General features: G+C 42.7%; 1 protein-coding gene across 15 annotated transcripts in view; it reads left to right on the top strand.

Moving 5' to 3' along the window:
- RPS6KC1 (ribosomal protein S6 kinase C1) overlaps positions 1-17,506 on the top strand; it is a 91,587-nt gene that overhangs the window by 30,460 nt on the left and 43,621 nt on the right. For 12 of the 15 annotated variants that reach the window (XR_009968195.1, XM_062637069.1, XM_062637068.1 and 9 more), the window contains one exon: positions 12,073-12,191. The exons of 2 other annotated variants lie outside the window; for them this stretch is intronic. Coding sequence is in view for 12 of the 13 variants with exons in the window: in XM_062637069.1 (XP_062493053.1) it covers positions 12,073-12,191 (119 nt within the window). In the remaining variant the exon portion in view is untranslated. Of the gene's footprint in view, positions 1-12,072; positions 12,192-17,108; positions 17,254-17,506 lie in introns of those variants that run through there. One more of the 15 variants, XM_062637077.1, reaches the window with a different exon arrangement.

The following is a 17,506-nucleotide window of genomic DNA, read 5'->3' as shown; positions in this document are numbered from 1 at the left end:
GGTGCACATGTATTCTCTGCTAGTCCCTTGCACAGTTTTAGTACTAAATCTTTAAATGTCCTATTCATACTCCTGCCAAAAGTGCTAATACACATGTCACTTGGGGAATGAACACCGTCTGTGCTCTGAGAGGCTGGGCATCTGCTCTTTATACATCTTCAGCCTATTTCTACTCTGTACATGCATTTAATATTAAACATGTTTGTCAGTAAAAAGGAGAACGAATTCTTGGACTGGCAGTAGAGCCCTTGAACTGCCATTGAACTACCTGGTACCTCTCTGTTCCATCTGTACGAGTGCTCCTTCACATGTGGTGGGAGAGAGTAGCTGCCATCATTGCCTTTTTTCAGAGTATGTCCTAATGCTGCTGCCCCTCTTGTGTTTTGTGGGCATTGCTGCATGCAGGAGTTCCGAGGTTTTGGAAGGCAGGTCTCTGAGGTTGCATATGGTGGTTAAACAGCTCTCCAGGAGCTGAAACCTTCAGGAATTCAATTTTTCTGCCTTTTGAAGCATCTAAGTACACTAACTGATAGAAACTTCGGCTTACAGTTATAGCTGTTCCGTTGTTTTGTTTGCATGTCAGAGCACTTTGAGGTCAATGCATTGCTTCAGGTCTAGTGATGGAAAAAACATGCACTGATCGATAGCAAGCCACCAACTTGCAGGGTGGAAGTTAACTGTGCTTTATGCGAAGTAGTGCTTTCCCTGACTCTGGCATAGGGCATTGTTAAGTTGGGAGAAAATAGATGGGGAGGCTGAAGTTACGGAAAGAATTTTTTGTAATAAAGGAGGGATTCCTGTTTCCATAAATTGCTCCTCTTCATCCAACTTCAACTGTTCTCAAGTTATGTCTGTTATGGATGTGGGTGATGAGCATGGAGTTAACGCTATTACTTTTTTCTGTGTTTTGGTAACCTCAGTAACAGGCACACAATGAATCATAGAATCCCAGGCTGGTTTGGGTTGGACCTTAAAGCTCATCCAGTTCCAACCCCCTGCCATGGGCAGGGACACCTCACACATAGACCAGGTTGCTCCAAGCCCCTGTGCTTAACCTGGCCTTGAACACTGCCAGGGATGGGGCAGCCACAGCTTCTCTGGGCACCCTGTGCCAGCGCCTCAGCACCCTCACAGGGAAGAGCTTCTGCCTTAGATCTAACCTGAACTTGCCCTGTTTTGGTTTAAACTCATCACCCTTTGTCCTGTTGCTATAGCACCTGATGAAGAGTCCCTTCGTACTATGGTCAGTCTAATACCTGTAGAAAAGTACATATGTATTCCATGAGGTTTAGAAAGCAAACATGTTCATTGCTGGTCTGTTACATACATGGCTCCATATCGCACATTAACATCTGAAGGGAGATGATCCATTTACTCTGAGAGATGTGGGGTGTTTTTCATCTGCGTAGCAGCTGTGACTGCACACAATGAGTATTTATTTGTTTTAGGGGGCTGGTTTGGCTGGGCAGCATGGACCTTGTTGCATGAAGTATGTGATGCCTCTTAAGTCACAGCACCACAAACTGTTCCCAGGTACCTGCATTTTGTTTTAGGTATCTACAGCTTGTAGATAAGTGGCTGGTGTCTTTGAAAGCAGGCTGTGAATGTCAGTTTTGCGCTGCACCATGCTATTTTAATGTTTATCCAGTAAACAGAGCTGGAACAAAAATTACACAAATTACTGGAACCTTGCTAAAATGACTTTGCCTTTTAACCCAGAAATGCATATACAATGAAATGCTGGGAATACTTTGGATGACTACATGATATTTTTGGATATACTGAAAACAAACCAACTTGTGTCTAATTACTGGGATTATGATGGGCTATGATTTGAACTTGTGATGGAGCCAGGGATGCAAACAGGAGCACGCTTGACAGAATGCCAAGAAGACAGTACTTTGTGAAAAGGCGATCAGCCATGGATGTTCCATGAGGGCTTCCAGAGTGAAAAGCACCTTTGCTTGTTTGTGGATTGGCACTTAACTACCACAACTTCTGTTACAACACAGTAGCTATTTTAAATTTCTTTCACTTGATGATTCCTCAGAGTAGTTTCTCTTTGAGAGCAGCAGTCTCTTAGGCAGCTCCTGAGGAAACAACAGACCTGTTTTCTAAGAAGATGCATTGGATGTCTGCAGGGAGACCCTTAAAGCTGTGCTGGGTCCCACAGAGAGGTTAATGACAGGGTGACTGATGGACTGTAAGTCTCCCCTGCCTGCTCTCAGACCTGTGTTCCTATGGTGTATCATCACTCGCCTTATTTGCTGTTACAGCTTTACACTTATCCTGGGACTGGAACCAGCCAAGACAAAAACTTCCTGCCCTGGTTCCTTGCAAAGGAGCTGAAAACTGTTTCTTGTTATTGGACTGTAAGGGTGCTATAGAACTGTTTGGGTTGGGCTTTCCAAGCCAGCATACAAGTGCTCCCTGATTCCTAGTGCTTCATATAACCTTGAAATCACAGCTGCCGTTTTGGAAGGTCCGACGGTTGTGAGAGGACTTCTCTGTTGGCAAGCAGCTTGATTAAGAAGGGATGTTGGAAATGCTATGATTTGCTTTATAAAGTCATCTAATCCTACTGTGCTGCCAGTGGTACTGAAACCCATGCTATTACGCATGAGCTACGAGCTGTTAATAATTGATACGTTGGTTTCTATGCCCATTGTAGACCATACAGATCTTTGGACCAGGTTAGTGCTGTATGATCCATCACTGTGCAGTAGATGCTGAATGGGTCACCCTGGGTGATGTCTTTAGATATTCAGAAAGAATGCCAAGGGGAGCATGGCACTGCATCAAAGTTGCTTCTGCCACCTCTTTCTTATCTGGGCCACTCATGATGCTGGGGACCTCAGCCTCAGCTCCAAGATGCCATTCAGATTTAGAGTTCATTGTGGCAAGGCAGTAAAATATAGTATGTGTCTGTAAAGTGTGGTGAAGTTATTTATGTGTAAATACAGCCAGATTCAGCTATGTAAGGGCATGCTTAGGGCACAGCTCAAGACTTCTGCACCAAGAGGCTGATAAAGGTCTGGGGTTTCATAGCTGCAGCCCTGCTCACAGCCTTATAATACATGTAAAGGGTAATATCAGCAATACCCATATGCCAGCCTGTAGCGCATGATATAGAGATGGCTCTGAATGCAGATGCTTAGCATGTGGCTGTTAAAGAATGAATAAATATGTGACCAAGGGGCTTTAAAAATCAGTTCTTTCTTCTCTCTTCTGGGGGACACAGCTAGCTGCATTGGCTTGAGCTTGCTCTGACCTTTCCAAGACATCCAAGTCGGTCCTCATAGCAGCTTCTTGCCAGGCTGCTGCTTGTGCCCAGCCTCTTTGACAGACATCTCATCCTGCCTGCACAGCCTTTTATCTTATCTGCTGTTAGCCAGCATTTAGCTGCAGCTAAGTGCATTCATCTTTTTTTTGACTGTTGCTATGTGGGGTTTCTGCTGCCCATCAGAAGACCTAGTAGGGTTGCCACACTTCTTCCAGCATACGGTGTAGACAGAACAGACTGACCTAGGTTACAGTGCCACTTGTGTCCTTAGGTGACAAAACTGAAGTCTGTGGCTGCAGAATTAAATGCTTTGGGCAGGGTAGGTGAATTGAGGCAAATTACTAGCCGGAGTAGGAAATGGCATAGGTGTGTTTAAGGGCGTGATGCTGTGTGATAATCGGTGCTCTGATTTCTATACTACCACCCCCTGCCTGCAAACAGGTTTTGCATATACAGCTTCTTTCTTTTCACATCCTCTTTTTCTCTTTTCCTGTCTTTTTTCTCTTTTTTTACTTTCCATTATCTTGAAATAGCCTCTCCAGCTTCCAAGCTATGTAGAAGGACTAGCATAGGCTTGGTATCTATAACGTCTGCTGTTTGCCCTTCTGTTTTAGGGAATTTAGGGATTGCTTATGGTAAGATATAATTTCCCATAGTGCTGTATAAAAGCACACATGAATTATATTTAATACATAGATATGAGTACTATTAGACTGTCAGGATTGATGAATCTCGTAATTGTGGGCTTTTTTCATGTTTCTTTTGCCTTTAATTCTTTCTGCTTCAAACTGCAGTAACTTGTTCTTGAAGGGGTTGGTGTCTGTGTGCCTGGGTTGCCTCTGCTCTGAAAACAGGAGTGTTTGCAGTTGCTGGGTCTAACTGGACCTGGCTTTTTTGGTAGGAAGGAAGAGTGCACAGGACTTGCAAAATATTTCCTCTTTTCTGTGGTGGTGGCGGCCTGTGTAACTTCTTTCCTTGCTCGGACTGTCAGTTCTCTCCTCCTGATGGAGAACCTGCTGCTGCTTTCATGTTTCGTGTCCTCATGCTGTGATGCCACTGCTTGTCCTTTTATCTTGCAGTATCCGTTGTTTTCCCTTATGTATTTTTATAACAAAGTGTTCAAGAATATTTCTCACAGGGTGAGGTCTTTGGTGAAACACCTTTGCAGTTGAGGACTGCATGTTTAACAGGTGGATGGGAAGTTTTTCTTCCCTTCAGTGGTTTGTTGTGGTGTGACCATTCATTTTAGTTCTTTCCAGACAGTCCTACACGTGTGAAAATCCACCACCACCTTGTGGGTTTAACATGACTTGCTCTAGAAATAGATGTTGATTGATCAGTGTTGCTGGAAAGTTGATATTATCTATGTATCTTTTGCCTGGAGAAGAGAAGCTGTGTGGAGACCTCAGAGCAGCTCCCAGTGTCTGAAGGGGGCTACAAGGATGCTGGAGAGGGACTCTTCATCAGGGACTGCAGCGATAGGACAAGGGGTGATGGGTTCAAACTGAAACAGGGCAAGTTCAGGTTAGACCTAAGGCAGAAGTTCTTCCCTGTGAGGGTGCTGAGGCACTGGCACCAGGGTACCCAAAGAAATGGTAAATGCTCCATCCCTGGCAGTGTTCAAGGCCAGGCTGGATGGGGCTTAGAGCAAGCTGCTCTAGTGTGAGGTGTCCCTGCCCATGGCAGGGGGTTGGAACTGGGTGATTTTAAGATCATTTCCAGCCCAACCCGTTCTGTGAATCTGAATCTATGAATCCTATGATATTGAGTGTTACTGACTCCTTTACTGGTCACTCGCATTTCACCCACACCGTTCTTCTGTATAATCTTAACTTTGGCAAACACGCCAAGATCTTTTCTCCAGAGAAGAGTTTACCTAGACCTTTACACCACTGCTGTCTAACCTTGGGTTTTCTACAGGATGCAAAAGTGGTAACTTCCCAGGAAGTGCAGATCTGTAAGTGTGCGGCTCAACCTCCAGTGATCTATAAAATATAGACTTAATAGTTATAAGCACATGGGAAGTTTGGAGGAAGACTTCTTAAGTGTCCACTCACTGTCACTCATTTGTGCTTCAGCAGGAGAGGTTTTTTTCTTCCTGGTTGCTAGAGTACAGTACTGTATTTTCAAACGTTTAAGAAAGAATGGTTCTGATAAATGTGGCGCATCTTAAAAAGATGCGACTCCTTCAAAATGCAAGAGAGAAAAAGAGGGAAAGAGGAAGGGAGGAAAAAATTGTTTTACCATTGTGGGCTTAACCTTGGTGTTAATTTTTAATAATTACATATTTTTCAGCTGCAGAATTTGGCCACCACCTCAAAGGAACGCATCATTAATATAATATGTAGCATACTGGAGGTGAAGAACTAGCAGGCTTATTTCCCAATCCCAAATTGCCACCTGCTGCTAAAATCTCGAGCATCTTCCCTTGATGCTGAAGTGCCCATTTGCCCCAGCACCTGCCACATCTCACTTAAGTCAGTGTTTAAAATCCCAGGTTACCCGCTCTCCTGGGAAAGTTGGTGGAGACTCGTTCCAAAATCAGCAGCTCTTCCTGCAATACATTCAGGGGTTATAAAAGTGTGTCCAAAGTGGTCACAAACCTGTGCTGGATGATGAGCCGCATTGTCACTTACGGGGTGCCTGAGCTTTTGTTTGGCTAATATGGACAAAGGAGTCTGCTTCACATGATGTAAGAAGTGTTTGCCCTAAGAAGAACAGAGGTCCTCTTGAACCAATTAGGCAAAAATAACAGCTGGGCTACCCACTAATAAGGAAGGTGCTGCTAAACCTCTTTTCATTGTGAGAAGAAATAAATCTTTTAAGGCTTACTCCCTTGCATTTTTATAGAGAGCAAGGCTTTGAAAAATCCAGCAATCCAGCTGGGTGATACGTGCAGGAAGACTGTGAAGAAGATAAAGAAACTTTTAAAAATAAAAAATGGTATTATAGCTGTTAGATTTGACAATTATAAGCGTTTCATTGAAGATTTCGGTATTTAGAGAAAAGTTTGACTGTTTAAATTGTTAAGAACATGGAGTTTGGGGTTAGCACAACAGGCAGTCTCCCACAAGTTCCTTGTAGCCTGTTCTGCAAGAGGACATTCCTTCCTGAAGCATATCTCTTCTAATATCTTCTTTAAATAAAGGCAGCCCACATATATTTTTAGTAAGTCTGAGAGAAAAGCAGGAAGATTTGGAACAGGAAGGTTACAGAGGATTGGGACAGTTAATGCTAACTTTTAGCCTCATCTTTCCTGTGGAAAGATCCACATCCTGGTCAAGGAGCTGGTTGGACAAGGAGTGCACTAATGTTGTCCTGGCAGATAGGCTCTTCCTGAGGCTCTAATTCCCACTGAGGAATGACTTGGATGTGATGAGAAACAAAGGAAGGAATATTTACAGTTCCTGGGTGGGTGCTATATACTGTGATTTATTGAATGGGGGCTGTTTTGTATGTTAGTGGCAAATGGAGACTAGAGCTATCTTTGTTACCACCCAGGAAGATACATCTCTTCCATGTGACTTCATCCTGGATCTGTGGAGGGAAATAGTTAGGACCAGAGCAAGTTTGAGTTCGACAGCACTCCTCAGATGTGTTGTGTTAGCAGAGCCCCAGGTTAAGTGGGGGAGAAGGACAGATTTTATCCCATGGTCCTTACTGCCCAGGTTGTTTGTTTGAGCTTATTGGTTATGGCCCCCTTTCAATAGTTTTTTGCTATGAATATCTGAACATAAGTCATTTTCCTATAGGATAGCATTACAGAAGATTTGATGCCTGAATAAACACTTAACTGAGCTGAACACTTCAGCACTGAGTAAGCTAATCTCTCAAAGATATGTGCTCCTCTGAGATGCTCTGAGGTGGGAGGAGAAGCCCCCTGTGCTGCTTCTCTGCAGTTCTCCTTCAAATGATGGAAAACAAGTCCCAGATGAAGTCCTTGGCACAATCATTCCGATATTTGTGGGTTTCCTCTGTCAAAGCCTCAAGATCATTTGAATGTTGTTAGGAGTGGTCTGGTTTTGTACATGTATTGTAGCTGAGCTGCCCTTAGAAATGAAAATTAAAGAACAAATTTTAGGTTGTTGGCTGCTGTCCTAATGTCCTGGCTACTGTTACTTTGGTCAGCGGGTGGCCTGGTCAGCCTTTCCAAAGCCAATTTTCATTTAAAGATACTTCTATTACTTTGAAATAAGCAAAAACCTTTGGACAATGGGGGAGCAGCCTGCTTGTGCTTGTGTGGATGAAGGATGCTCTGTGTGACAAAGTAGCTGTAGAGTTTTTTCTATACTCTGTTTGCAGTTATAGTAAACAGAGCATCTAAAATAACCACTTGCACGTTGCAACAAACACATCATCATTTGCTTAAAAAGAGTTATAATTACAGTTGACGAAGCATGGACACCATAAAAAATGCATTAGTTTGGCTTGACACATTAATTACCTGTTTTTGCAGATGTTTTTATATATTGTTGTGTGAACAGTTTACGAAATAATTACAGGAAAGTCATATGGAAAATAAACTAAGTGGGTGGTTTCTCGCCTTAATATTTTCATTCATGTGAAGCTGTGTGAGGCACAGCTGCTTCCTAGCAAATGCAGAGGGAGAGAGACAGGGAATCTTGAGGGGGTTTTATTCTAAGGTCTCTATGATCAGCCTCGCTACACTTTCATATCTTGCTTTAGCAGCGTAGTTTTTAAACGTGTAAAATGACATTGCTGATTTAATCCCAGTGATCAGGAGAGGGGAGAAGCTTTGATCCTGATCAGATGAAACGTAAATCTCGTAGTATCTGAGCAAAGAAATGAAAAATCAATATTATTTTAAGCAGGATGATCTTTTATGAGTAGTTGTAAAGATTCATCAAAGGCTTTGACACAGTTTAAACATCTCCTGTTTGCTGCCATTTAAAGAAAAATGCCTTTCAAGTTTAAATTGTAATTAGAGATACTTCTTTAGATTGTCGTGGGCTAACCACAGAATAGAAAGAGGAGCGCAATACGCTCACACAATGTTTAAATCAAAAGTTCTTAACTAGGAATAAATGAGTTGATTCTTCTGAGGATGCATTTTGTGTAACTAAAAACATTATCCTGGAGCAAAATGTAATGTTGCATTAAAGAAAAAAGGCATAAAGTCTGTGTCAGAGCATTAACATCTGTCAAAGAGAAGGATTTGTTCTAGTGCTGTGTTTCAGTGATTTATTAGAAGCGAAGAGTTCCATGACCTGAAATTTGGCATAAATGCTAAAGATTATTTTTAGTTTAATGGGCCTTTATTATTACTCATCCCCCTGTGTTTAAGGCTTTTTAAGTAACATTTATGTTTGAAATCATATCCTATATCACAGATTTTTGTGAGATATTGGCTGTTAAAATGGGAATCTGTGTTGGAATGTAGCTTTTTACATTTTATTGGTCAAACTAACACAAAGAATAGGAAGCAAAAATCTTCCTTCCATAAATCCAGTTCTCCAACACTCACCAGTTAAAGCATTCAGACTGAACTGTCAGTGGTCTTATTCACAGCAAGAACTTGCTGATAAATGTTGCTTTGTGAATCCATACCCTCTTTTATGGCTGAAGATTTTAAGAAGTGAACAGTTTGCAAATGTTAGCTAACAAATTAGGAAGGAAAAGTAGAAGGGAAGCTGAGATGGATGTGGAAGTAGGGAGAATAAAGGCAGCTGTAAGGGGGCATCCTGGCTTGTTTGCATTAATCGCTGTAAAATTACTGAAGCATTGGAAAAGAGCAATAAACATCCAAACTAAATACACATAACTAACAATTAAGCAGTGAGCTTGACTTTTATGATAGCCTTAGACACTAACCTAGCAGTTTTCTACCAGTCTGCTTGAAGGAAATGCTGGCTCAATAGTTTATTGTTGCTGTGCAGATGACTTGGTTTCCTTGAGCACCTGCCACTTCGTGTGTTTTAAGAGAGTGTGGGTGACCACCAGTGGATTGGCACAAGGGAGTTTTATGGTGCTGCAGGATTAAGTGAAGAGATGAAAGCAAGAGTGTTAGTCATGCTTTAAGAAATTGCAACGCTTATGAAACACTGTGTGTTTCTTGTCTTCTGGTCAAGCAAAATCCACATTCAAACAATGGAGTGCTGTTGAGTTGTTTTCTCCTAGATGGGAATAAAACTAGCAGTCTTATCTAGGGGAGTTTCGCCCGAAGAGTCCTACCAAGTGGAGACTGCTATTAGAGGTGCTGGACCTGGTACAAAGTCCCCTCTGTGTTTAGAATGAGAGAAGTTACCGAGAAATACCCATAATATTGTATGCTGCGAGTGCACCGAATTTATGACTGTCCAGCTTTTTTTCCCAAACCAAAGGTTTTTGCAGGGCAGGGCACGATGTCTGTCCAAGGAAGTGACAATCACTTTTCCCTCCTGCTGTGAGGTGGGTAATGAGATTTACAATAGGTCACTTACTGGAGAGCGTGGAGTAGATTGCATGTCTCTTCTGTTCATTCTTGGTGGAGTCTGTGTGGTGATTCTGTGTGTTTAGGTAACTTGTAGTCACAGTATGAAAGGGAGGGGGAGTCTTTATTTTATAACAGGGTCAAAATGATTGGTAGTAGACCATGGCAACATAAAGTGAAAAAGAGTCTCTGCCTTCTTCCCACTCTGAGTCTAAGGACTGTCTAAAGCAAGAGCAATGATTCATTTTCACTTGTATGGGGCAGGGGGAAAATAGCAACTCCTAGAGCCTACAGCAGAGCAGCTCTGCTGACCTTTCGGCAGAGACCTTGTACTTAGTTTTTCATTGTTCTTTGCCACCTAGCAAATGGAACAGCCAGACAACCTGCTCCTCCTTTATTAAGGAGCTGGTGTTAGAGCTAGCCAGATCTGGCTGACTGAAGGATCAGAGCGGTGGCTCCTGCCCTGAGCTGCTAGAGAGATCTGGCTGCAGCTTATCCCTATCCCTTTGGGTCCTACCAGTAGTGAAGCTGAGTGCAGATTTGTAAGACGAGCTTGCCTGTGTGTATATATACTCTGTATGGACGTGGCTGACCACACATTGACACAGACAGAAGCATCTTGCCTTTGCAGACACCTACATAACGACAGGCTGCATGAATGACCAACTTCTTCCGACCTGTTGCTGGTCAGGGAAAGATCCTCTGTTCAGGTCTCTCTCTGGTGGCTATGCCAGAGCTCCATGGTCCAGCTCTCAGATGTTTTTCTCTGACTTGCTTGCTTATCTAGCTTGAATTTTGTTGGTGTATCTTATGCACAGAGAATAATAAGCACACAATAGTGTGGAGCAGAGTTTCATAAGAAGGTAAGACAGGCGGCGGTGGTCAGGTATGGGGCTCAGTCAGACAAGCAATCATCAGCCTGCTTATACACAATCAGCCCATGAAATTCTCACCTCTGCTTGCTCATGCTTGTGCTCCACCTTGACCCTCTCCTTTTCCTTACCTTTAATCCTGCTCTTAAACATCTCACAAAGCCTTACACATTGCCACAATCCCCCCATCCCCCAAAATCTTCCACAATAACTTTTGCATGCAAGCATTTACACAGTAAAGTCTCTGTCAGACATCCCATAATAAGTTTGCTCTTTTTTATGGGACTCATTCTTGATAACCTACAATAATCTGTTTTTTTCCCTTATCAGTTACCAAGTTTCTGGTTGAACTTCTTCAAGGTTACACTCAGATGGTTCCTTTCATGGCCCATTGATCAGTATCTTACGAGTTCTAGTCTTTGTTATTGTCTCTGTTATCTGCTCTTGGTTAGGGTTTGTGTATTTGTGTGCTTAATTTATTACCTCTCATGTTCCTTGCCTTGGCTTTCATGTTGAGTATCTGTTAGGCAGATATCCTTGCAGTTCCTTGCCCTGTTAGAGCATTGGTTTGTGAGAGGTGGTGGCTTGTACCTGTTGGTGCAGAAGCCTATCATGGCCAAGGCTGTGTTTCTGAAGTCTTGGATGGCCTCAGGGCTGGAGGAGGCTGTCAGGGCCACATGAAGTCTCTGCCATCATTCAGACTTCTTCTGGAACAGTTGTCTCTAACTATATTTCAGCATAGTAATGTCAATTCTCTGTTATAGCAGTTGTGACTCACAGTCTTATCTTTGCTTGGCAGTTGACCGTTCTGTTGTCATCACAAATTGAGTCTATTATAACAATATACTGCTCGTGATAAACTCTTAAGTTTTGGAGTGAAGATGGAGTTTCTGCAGGATCCTGGGATTCTCACCTCTTGCAAGAGGCTGGGTAAAGTGGACATAACACTGTGGTGGTTCAGCCACCTGGGAAGTGAAATAGTTGGTGTAAGTGCTGCTTCTTGTGTAGTCGCAGGCCAACAGGCAAAGAGCTAGCACTGGAAAGCTGTGGGCAAGATTTCTTGGTGTCTCTCATATTGTCTTTTGTCTATTAACAGCATTTCTGGCTTTCCTTTATATTTAGAAAAGCCAATATTAGAAACAGGAGGCAAACCCCCAGCTTCCTTATAGTTTTCTTGCAAACATCTTATGTTTTCTCTAATTGAGGTGTTTTTTTTTTTTTGGAGTATAATGTTTGGATAAGGGGTCTCACTTCTTATGTTACCATAGAAACATATACACAGAAAACTGAGGTAAGACTGTTTACCTTGGTCTGTAGCAAGGTTTGAATTGTTGGTTTTGTAGAACTCTGATATCACAGCATTTGCTTTTTATAAGGAAACCTATCTGTAGGTTTGATTAGGCATAACCTGAAGCAAACCAAAAAGGTAGAATCAAAGCAGCCATGTGCTTTGATTACTTAGTGCTTCTCTCTTTTCCCCCATTGAGGTGAATCAAGTCCAACTCGTCGTGAAGCAGTGAAAAGGAAGACTGCAGAATACCTTATGCGTGCTGAACAGATTTCCAGCTTCTGCCATAAACCCTCAGAAGATTCATCTGTTTCTATGGTAGGCTTCAGTTTCTTCTCTTTCTGACCAGAATTTCATGTAATTAAATTGTCCTGGCATTTAGCAAAACAAATATGAGCTTGAGGTTCACAAACTGTCTAGAATTTCTCTTTCAGGGAGCCTGAGGAGTGTTTTGATGTTATTCTGTTAAGTTGCCATTCTTCTCTGATTCTTCTTGTTTGCATTTTGTAGCACTGAGTGCTTCATATAATACAGGTCTGTTTTTTTTGCATGGTTTCCTCTACTTGCAACTTATATAATGTAAATGATGTAAGCACATGATGACATAAACTCTTTTAATCATGCTAAAGAATTTAAAGCAAAAATCTACACTAGAACATAACACTGCTTTTGACTTTCCCTTGCTATTGCTCAGTCCTATAGGGAGCAAGAAGGCTGTTGGCTTCTTTAGCCTAGGGTGTAACAGTGTATATCAGAAGTGAGTCAAGCACATTGCAAGGGGAGATGAGATGAGTTTCCCTCAAAATAAGTACTTAATTGAGCAAAAGTTCTTCCAGATCCCTTCAAATGGATATCCTGAAGTGATCAACTGCTTCTTGCTTTTTGAGGAGGTCCTGTAGTAATTCCTACCTTCTTAAGCAGAAACACCCTTATCTGTACTTGTACAAAAGACAAACAAAGCTTGTTCCAAGATACCCTCAATAAATTTCTACTTTGCCCTTCCCCAAACAGGTCCTTTGGGACTTATCTGTTCTTAACTTCAGACTTTTACTGCAGTCATGCTAAACTGTGTGTGCTTGTCAGTGACCGCCCTATTGTAGTAAATATAAAAGTCACCAACTCCCTGTCTCTCTACATTTATATCAAGTGAGGACAAAAGGGGCACAAGATTATTGCTTCTTATTTTGCACAGATCTAAAAATGCTTTAAGGAGACCACTGCTGCAAAAATGGGAAGCCTTCTAAAACCCAGCTCCCTAATAAGTAAATGAAGAAAGCAAAGGCAGTGATTTTGAAGGGTAGCTTTTTAATGTTGCGAGCCCACAAGTACAGTTTTGAGGATGTTCCAAATGGGATATATTTTGTGACATTTGGAGTCTTGCTGCTGCTATGAAGTGTACTTTGAACAATTTAGTGTTTTGGACTGATACGAACTCCTACTAGGTAGTCTTTCTTTGGGTCAAACACCCCTGAAAATGGGGAAGAATCTGTATTGAATGGAAACCTCAGTGTGTTTGGAAACTGCAGAACAAGATAAAAAAAAAGTGAACAACCTATTTTTGCCTTTTTATAAGTTTAAAAGTGAATTGTGGTTGGGAAGGAGGAAGAAATAGGTTGTAGTTTTGTATGTGAACTTGAGAGGTAAAGTATTTCCTCTTTTATGCTGGACAGAATAAGGCACATGCCTTCTTTGCAGACCCAAAGGAAAGCAGGACTAATTGGGATAAGACAAGGAAGAAAAAGGTGATGAGAATACAAAACCATTCTTCTTGTGTGTTAAACCTCAAACCTGACAAGTTAGGGCAAACCTGACTTTGCACAAGCAAAATGGTGCACCTGGCTTATTCTTCTTTTCACAAAACCCCACCCTGTTCCCATGTTTGGCTTTGCTTTACTAAGTCTGTTTGTGTATTTTAATATCCTTTCTTTGCTCTTCATAATGCATAAATTTGACTTTTATCGTAGAGCTTTGGAATTTGCTGGCAACAAGGGCAGATGGTGCATCTGGGTCATGATAGTGATGGTGAGGAACAGCTTGTTTCCAAGTTGATAGCTGAAGGTGCATTGAGAAAAGGACTTATCTCCAAAGTTGCTGTAAGGGTAGTGGTCGGAACCACTAAGGATTGGCATGCTCTGTGCTTTGGTTTAGTGTCTTGAGGCAAGTGGGGAGTGTGACTCTTCTGCACGCTGATTCCTGAGCAGACCTGAATTGTTGCATCTTAGTGCTTTTCATGGTTACTGCTCCAGATAGTTTATATTAGAGTTTGCATGAATTATTCCACCCCTTGCAGACAGTGATAAGTGAGCTGAAATGACCTGCATCTATGTATAACATGTCCTCCTCCTAAAGGAATCAAGTCTATAGTGTACAGGTGTGTATACCTCTTTTCACTGCCACTTCACACCAGCTTGTTGTTTCTCTGACTGCCATTTACATGCCATTGGTCATACTGGGGCAAGGCTGGTCTGTTGCCACCTCCTGTGGCACTGCTGTAGGTCATGCTGACTGATACCATCTCTTCAAATGCTGGTGCTTGGGCAGGATATGTGTGCCAGTGTTTTAAATAACACTATACAATACCTTCTCTGCCCACATGGATCTGTAAAGAGGTCTCTCATCAATGTTTCTGGAGACATACTGAAGGCTGAGAGAAGCCACTGCATGCGTAGGATGCCTGTCCTAGAAGCATGGCCAAGTCAGCACAGTTTGAACCACACAACTGAAATTGGTTTGCGAGAAAATGAAGGACAAATCCTGTTCTTTAGCAGTACCTGCGGCAATATTACATTGGCAGAGTGTGGTTTTGTTATGGGAAGCATGGTTCAGTGCTGGGAACATCATGGGCAGTGGGGGTGCTGAGACTTTGCACCTTGTAGAAAGAGGTCTGACTTATAAGCAAGCATAGGAATTTAAGGCAAAGTGTTCTTGTTCATGACCTGATGTTACAAGGCAGAAGTGCTTTGTCAACCGTGTCTGGTGTAGATAGCTGTGTGCTTCCTATTATGCCCTTACAAGGAGCAGTCACAGTGATCAGTATCAAAACTAGGCTTACCTGTCCTTCTTAGACATGACATTTTACTTCTTTCTCATCCACCAGAATGAGAAATGTCTGGCAAGGGAAGAGGGAAGCTCAGAAGTGCAGGTTCAGTTATCATCCTGCACCCTTCAGCCTCTCGCATATCCCAGAGTCTTGGGCTAGCAGTTGGGTGCTGAGCCGTGTGCCGCAGTCTCAAAAGACTGCCTGCTGAATGCACCCCAAGCCACGTATTTGCCATCTGAACACCACGTGAAGGTAAAGCGTGGTGGATTTTCTCTAGGGGCCTGAGGCAGAAGGAATCAACCCATTCCCCCCCAGCTTGAAATGCCAGGCCCTTTGCTTTGAAAACCCGATTTCCCTAGAGGCAAAGGCCTGCCATTTCAGAGCTGAGAAGCAAAAATTATCTTTGATGCCATGGAAACCAAACAAAGAGCAACAGTAGTTTGTTGCTTACCTTCCCTCAACAAAAGCCAACAGTGTAGTCCTCAAGGATAGCATCCTTAGTAACCACCCTACTGCTGGCAAGTCTGAGTGCTGAAGAGAGGAGCACAAGAGGAGGTGTTTGAAGAACTCTTGGCGCTGTTGAAAAAAGGTTATGGGCAGAGGGCTTACGGATGGATAGAAGATTTCTTAAGGCTGAAGAGAAGCACAGGGAGTTAACGCAACTATGACTGACCATGAACTGGGAATTCGCTTGACAGGGTCTTGTAAGCATTGAGAAAAGCCTTCCTGTGACCCATCGGAGATGCGGAGGCAGCTTCTGGAGGTTGTAAACAGGCATGTAGACCTTCTGGGAAAAATAAGCTGCAGCAAATGCTGTCCTCCTCTTCTTCCTTTGGCACAGCACGGCAGCCTCAAGGGCTTTCTCGCCGACAAGCACTCAAGGATGCTGTGTAACAGCAGTAGCAGGCCATTTTGCAGACACTGAAGGTGTATTTTCTCCTCTGCCCCTTTAGTAGCAGCTCTGGGGAGCCACCTCCAAACCTGAGCACGAGCTACAGCACAGCCTTTGCATCTCACTGGATCGACCGTTGGGCAGCTGCAGTCTCACAAAGCTGTCAGCTGCAAGGCCCAGCACGGCTGCATGTACAGGCTTAGGGTCTGGTTTGACTTTGGCATTTTTATAATGCATGGGGTTTTTTTTTCACTTTTTGAAATCATTTATAGTGCTACTTATGCCAAGTTTTTTATATTGAGAATTGTTTCTTTGTGCACCATTATATGTGTGTGTGTGCATATATATATATATATATATATATATATATATATATATATGTAAGGGCCTGGCCAAGCTACAGTTACTGAAGTCATGAGACACAGGCCTCCGAATGGTGAGAGGAGATCACATCTTGATGTGTAGCTCTGCACCGGTGTTTGTGAAAGTGCTCTTTTTGTATCCTCAGCTTCTGTGGTAACTGCTGTCAAAGGTGGCAACATCAGCAGTAGCATCATTTTCTATCAAATGGTGTTTGTGTCACTGAGCTTGGGATAGTGCTCTTGCCTTAAATGAGTTTAACATATGAGGCTTTTCCTCTTGCTTGGCTCATGGTGTACTTCTCTTTCTCCCCTGCTCTTACAGCTGCTAGCAGTGATGCCAAAGCTGGGACAGGAGCTATTGCTGTGTTTCATTGTGTAGCTTGCAAAAACTAGAGCCTTCCAAAGGCAGGTGGAGGCCACAAGCTGCTGACTCTTTGCAAAGAGCAGTATCACAATCAGCATCATCCCTTTCTACTTGAAATTACCACACACTAGGCAAAAGGTGGTGGTGGGAAAGGAACTGGTGATGCCAATCCCAAGTCAGGTAACTCCAGCTGTGCTGCTCAGAATGTAGTCTGGAAATGGTTTCAAAACACAGAGGGTCTAGGCACAAGAGAGAATATGCTGGGTTACCTGAGCAGCATGCTGAGCATTTGGACAAGCTGCTGATGGCCACCTGCCAGCAGAGGTAGCTTGCCACTTTCTTTAGCATATAAATGCCTTATTTTTATAGGCAAAGGAAGCTTTTGACTTTGTTACTCCTTCTGTATTATTTTATTCTGTTCCTCTGTTTTTGATGAGAGAGCTAGCTTTTCTTTGTTACTGATGGCTGGATGCAGAGCTTGGATTTTCACTATTCAGAGGAGCAGGAGGCTTCATAGAGTGCTTAACTGGTGTAGTTCTGGGAATTGGGTATTTAGAGTGTGCTTGCTTCACGACAGAATATGATGCCTCCCCAGCACTGGCCTCTGCTATTAGACTTTACAACAGTGAAACCAAAATACTGTAAAGAGCAAAAATAACCTGAAACTGATAAAAATGGAGAAGCCACTGGGAGCTGTGGGTGTGACCGTAAAGCGTTTTAAGGTAAGAAGTGTCTGTATAGTGCATAACTGAAAAGCGGTGTGTGTACATGGTATTGCTGATTGTGCCACCACTGGTGATGTTCTAGAGAAGGGCCCAAAAGTACATACTGGGTTTTTCTGCGGGCTCTTCAGATACGATGGGTGAAGAAATCTGATTCTGTAGCATTATTAGACTAGTTAATTAGTTAGTTAACTTAATAGTTAACTATTAGTTAACTTCTGTAGAAATGTAGGAACTTCATTCATGGTTGAAA

Source organism: Pezoporus occidentalis, unplaced genomic scaffold (genome assembly GCF_034315485.1).
Source record: "Pezoporus occidentalis ecotype Australia unplaced genomic scaffold, CSIRO_AGI_Poc_V1 ctg50, whole genome shotgun sequence".
Classification (NCBI taxonomy): domain Eukaryota; kingdom Metazoa; phylum Chordata; class Aves; order Psittaciformes; family Psittacidae; genus Pezoporus; species Pezoporus occidentalis.
The sequence above is the reverse complement of the archived record's forward strand: the minus strand, read 5'-3'. Positions and strand labels throughout refer to the sequence as shown.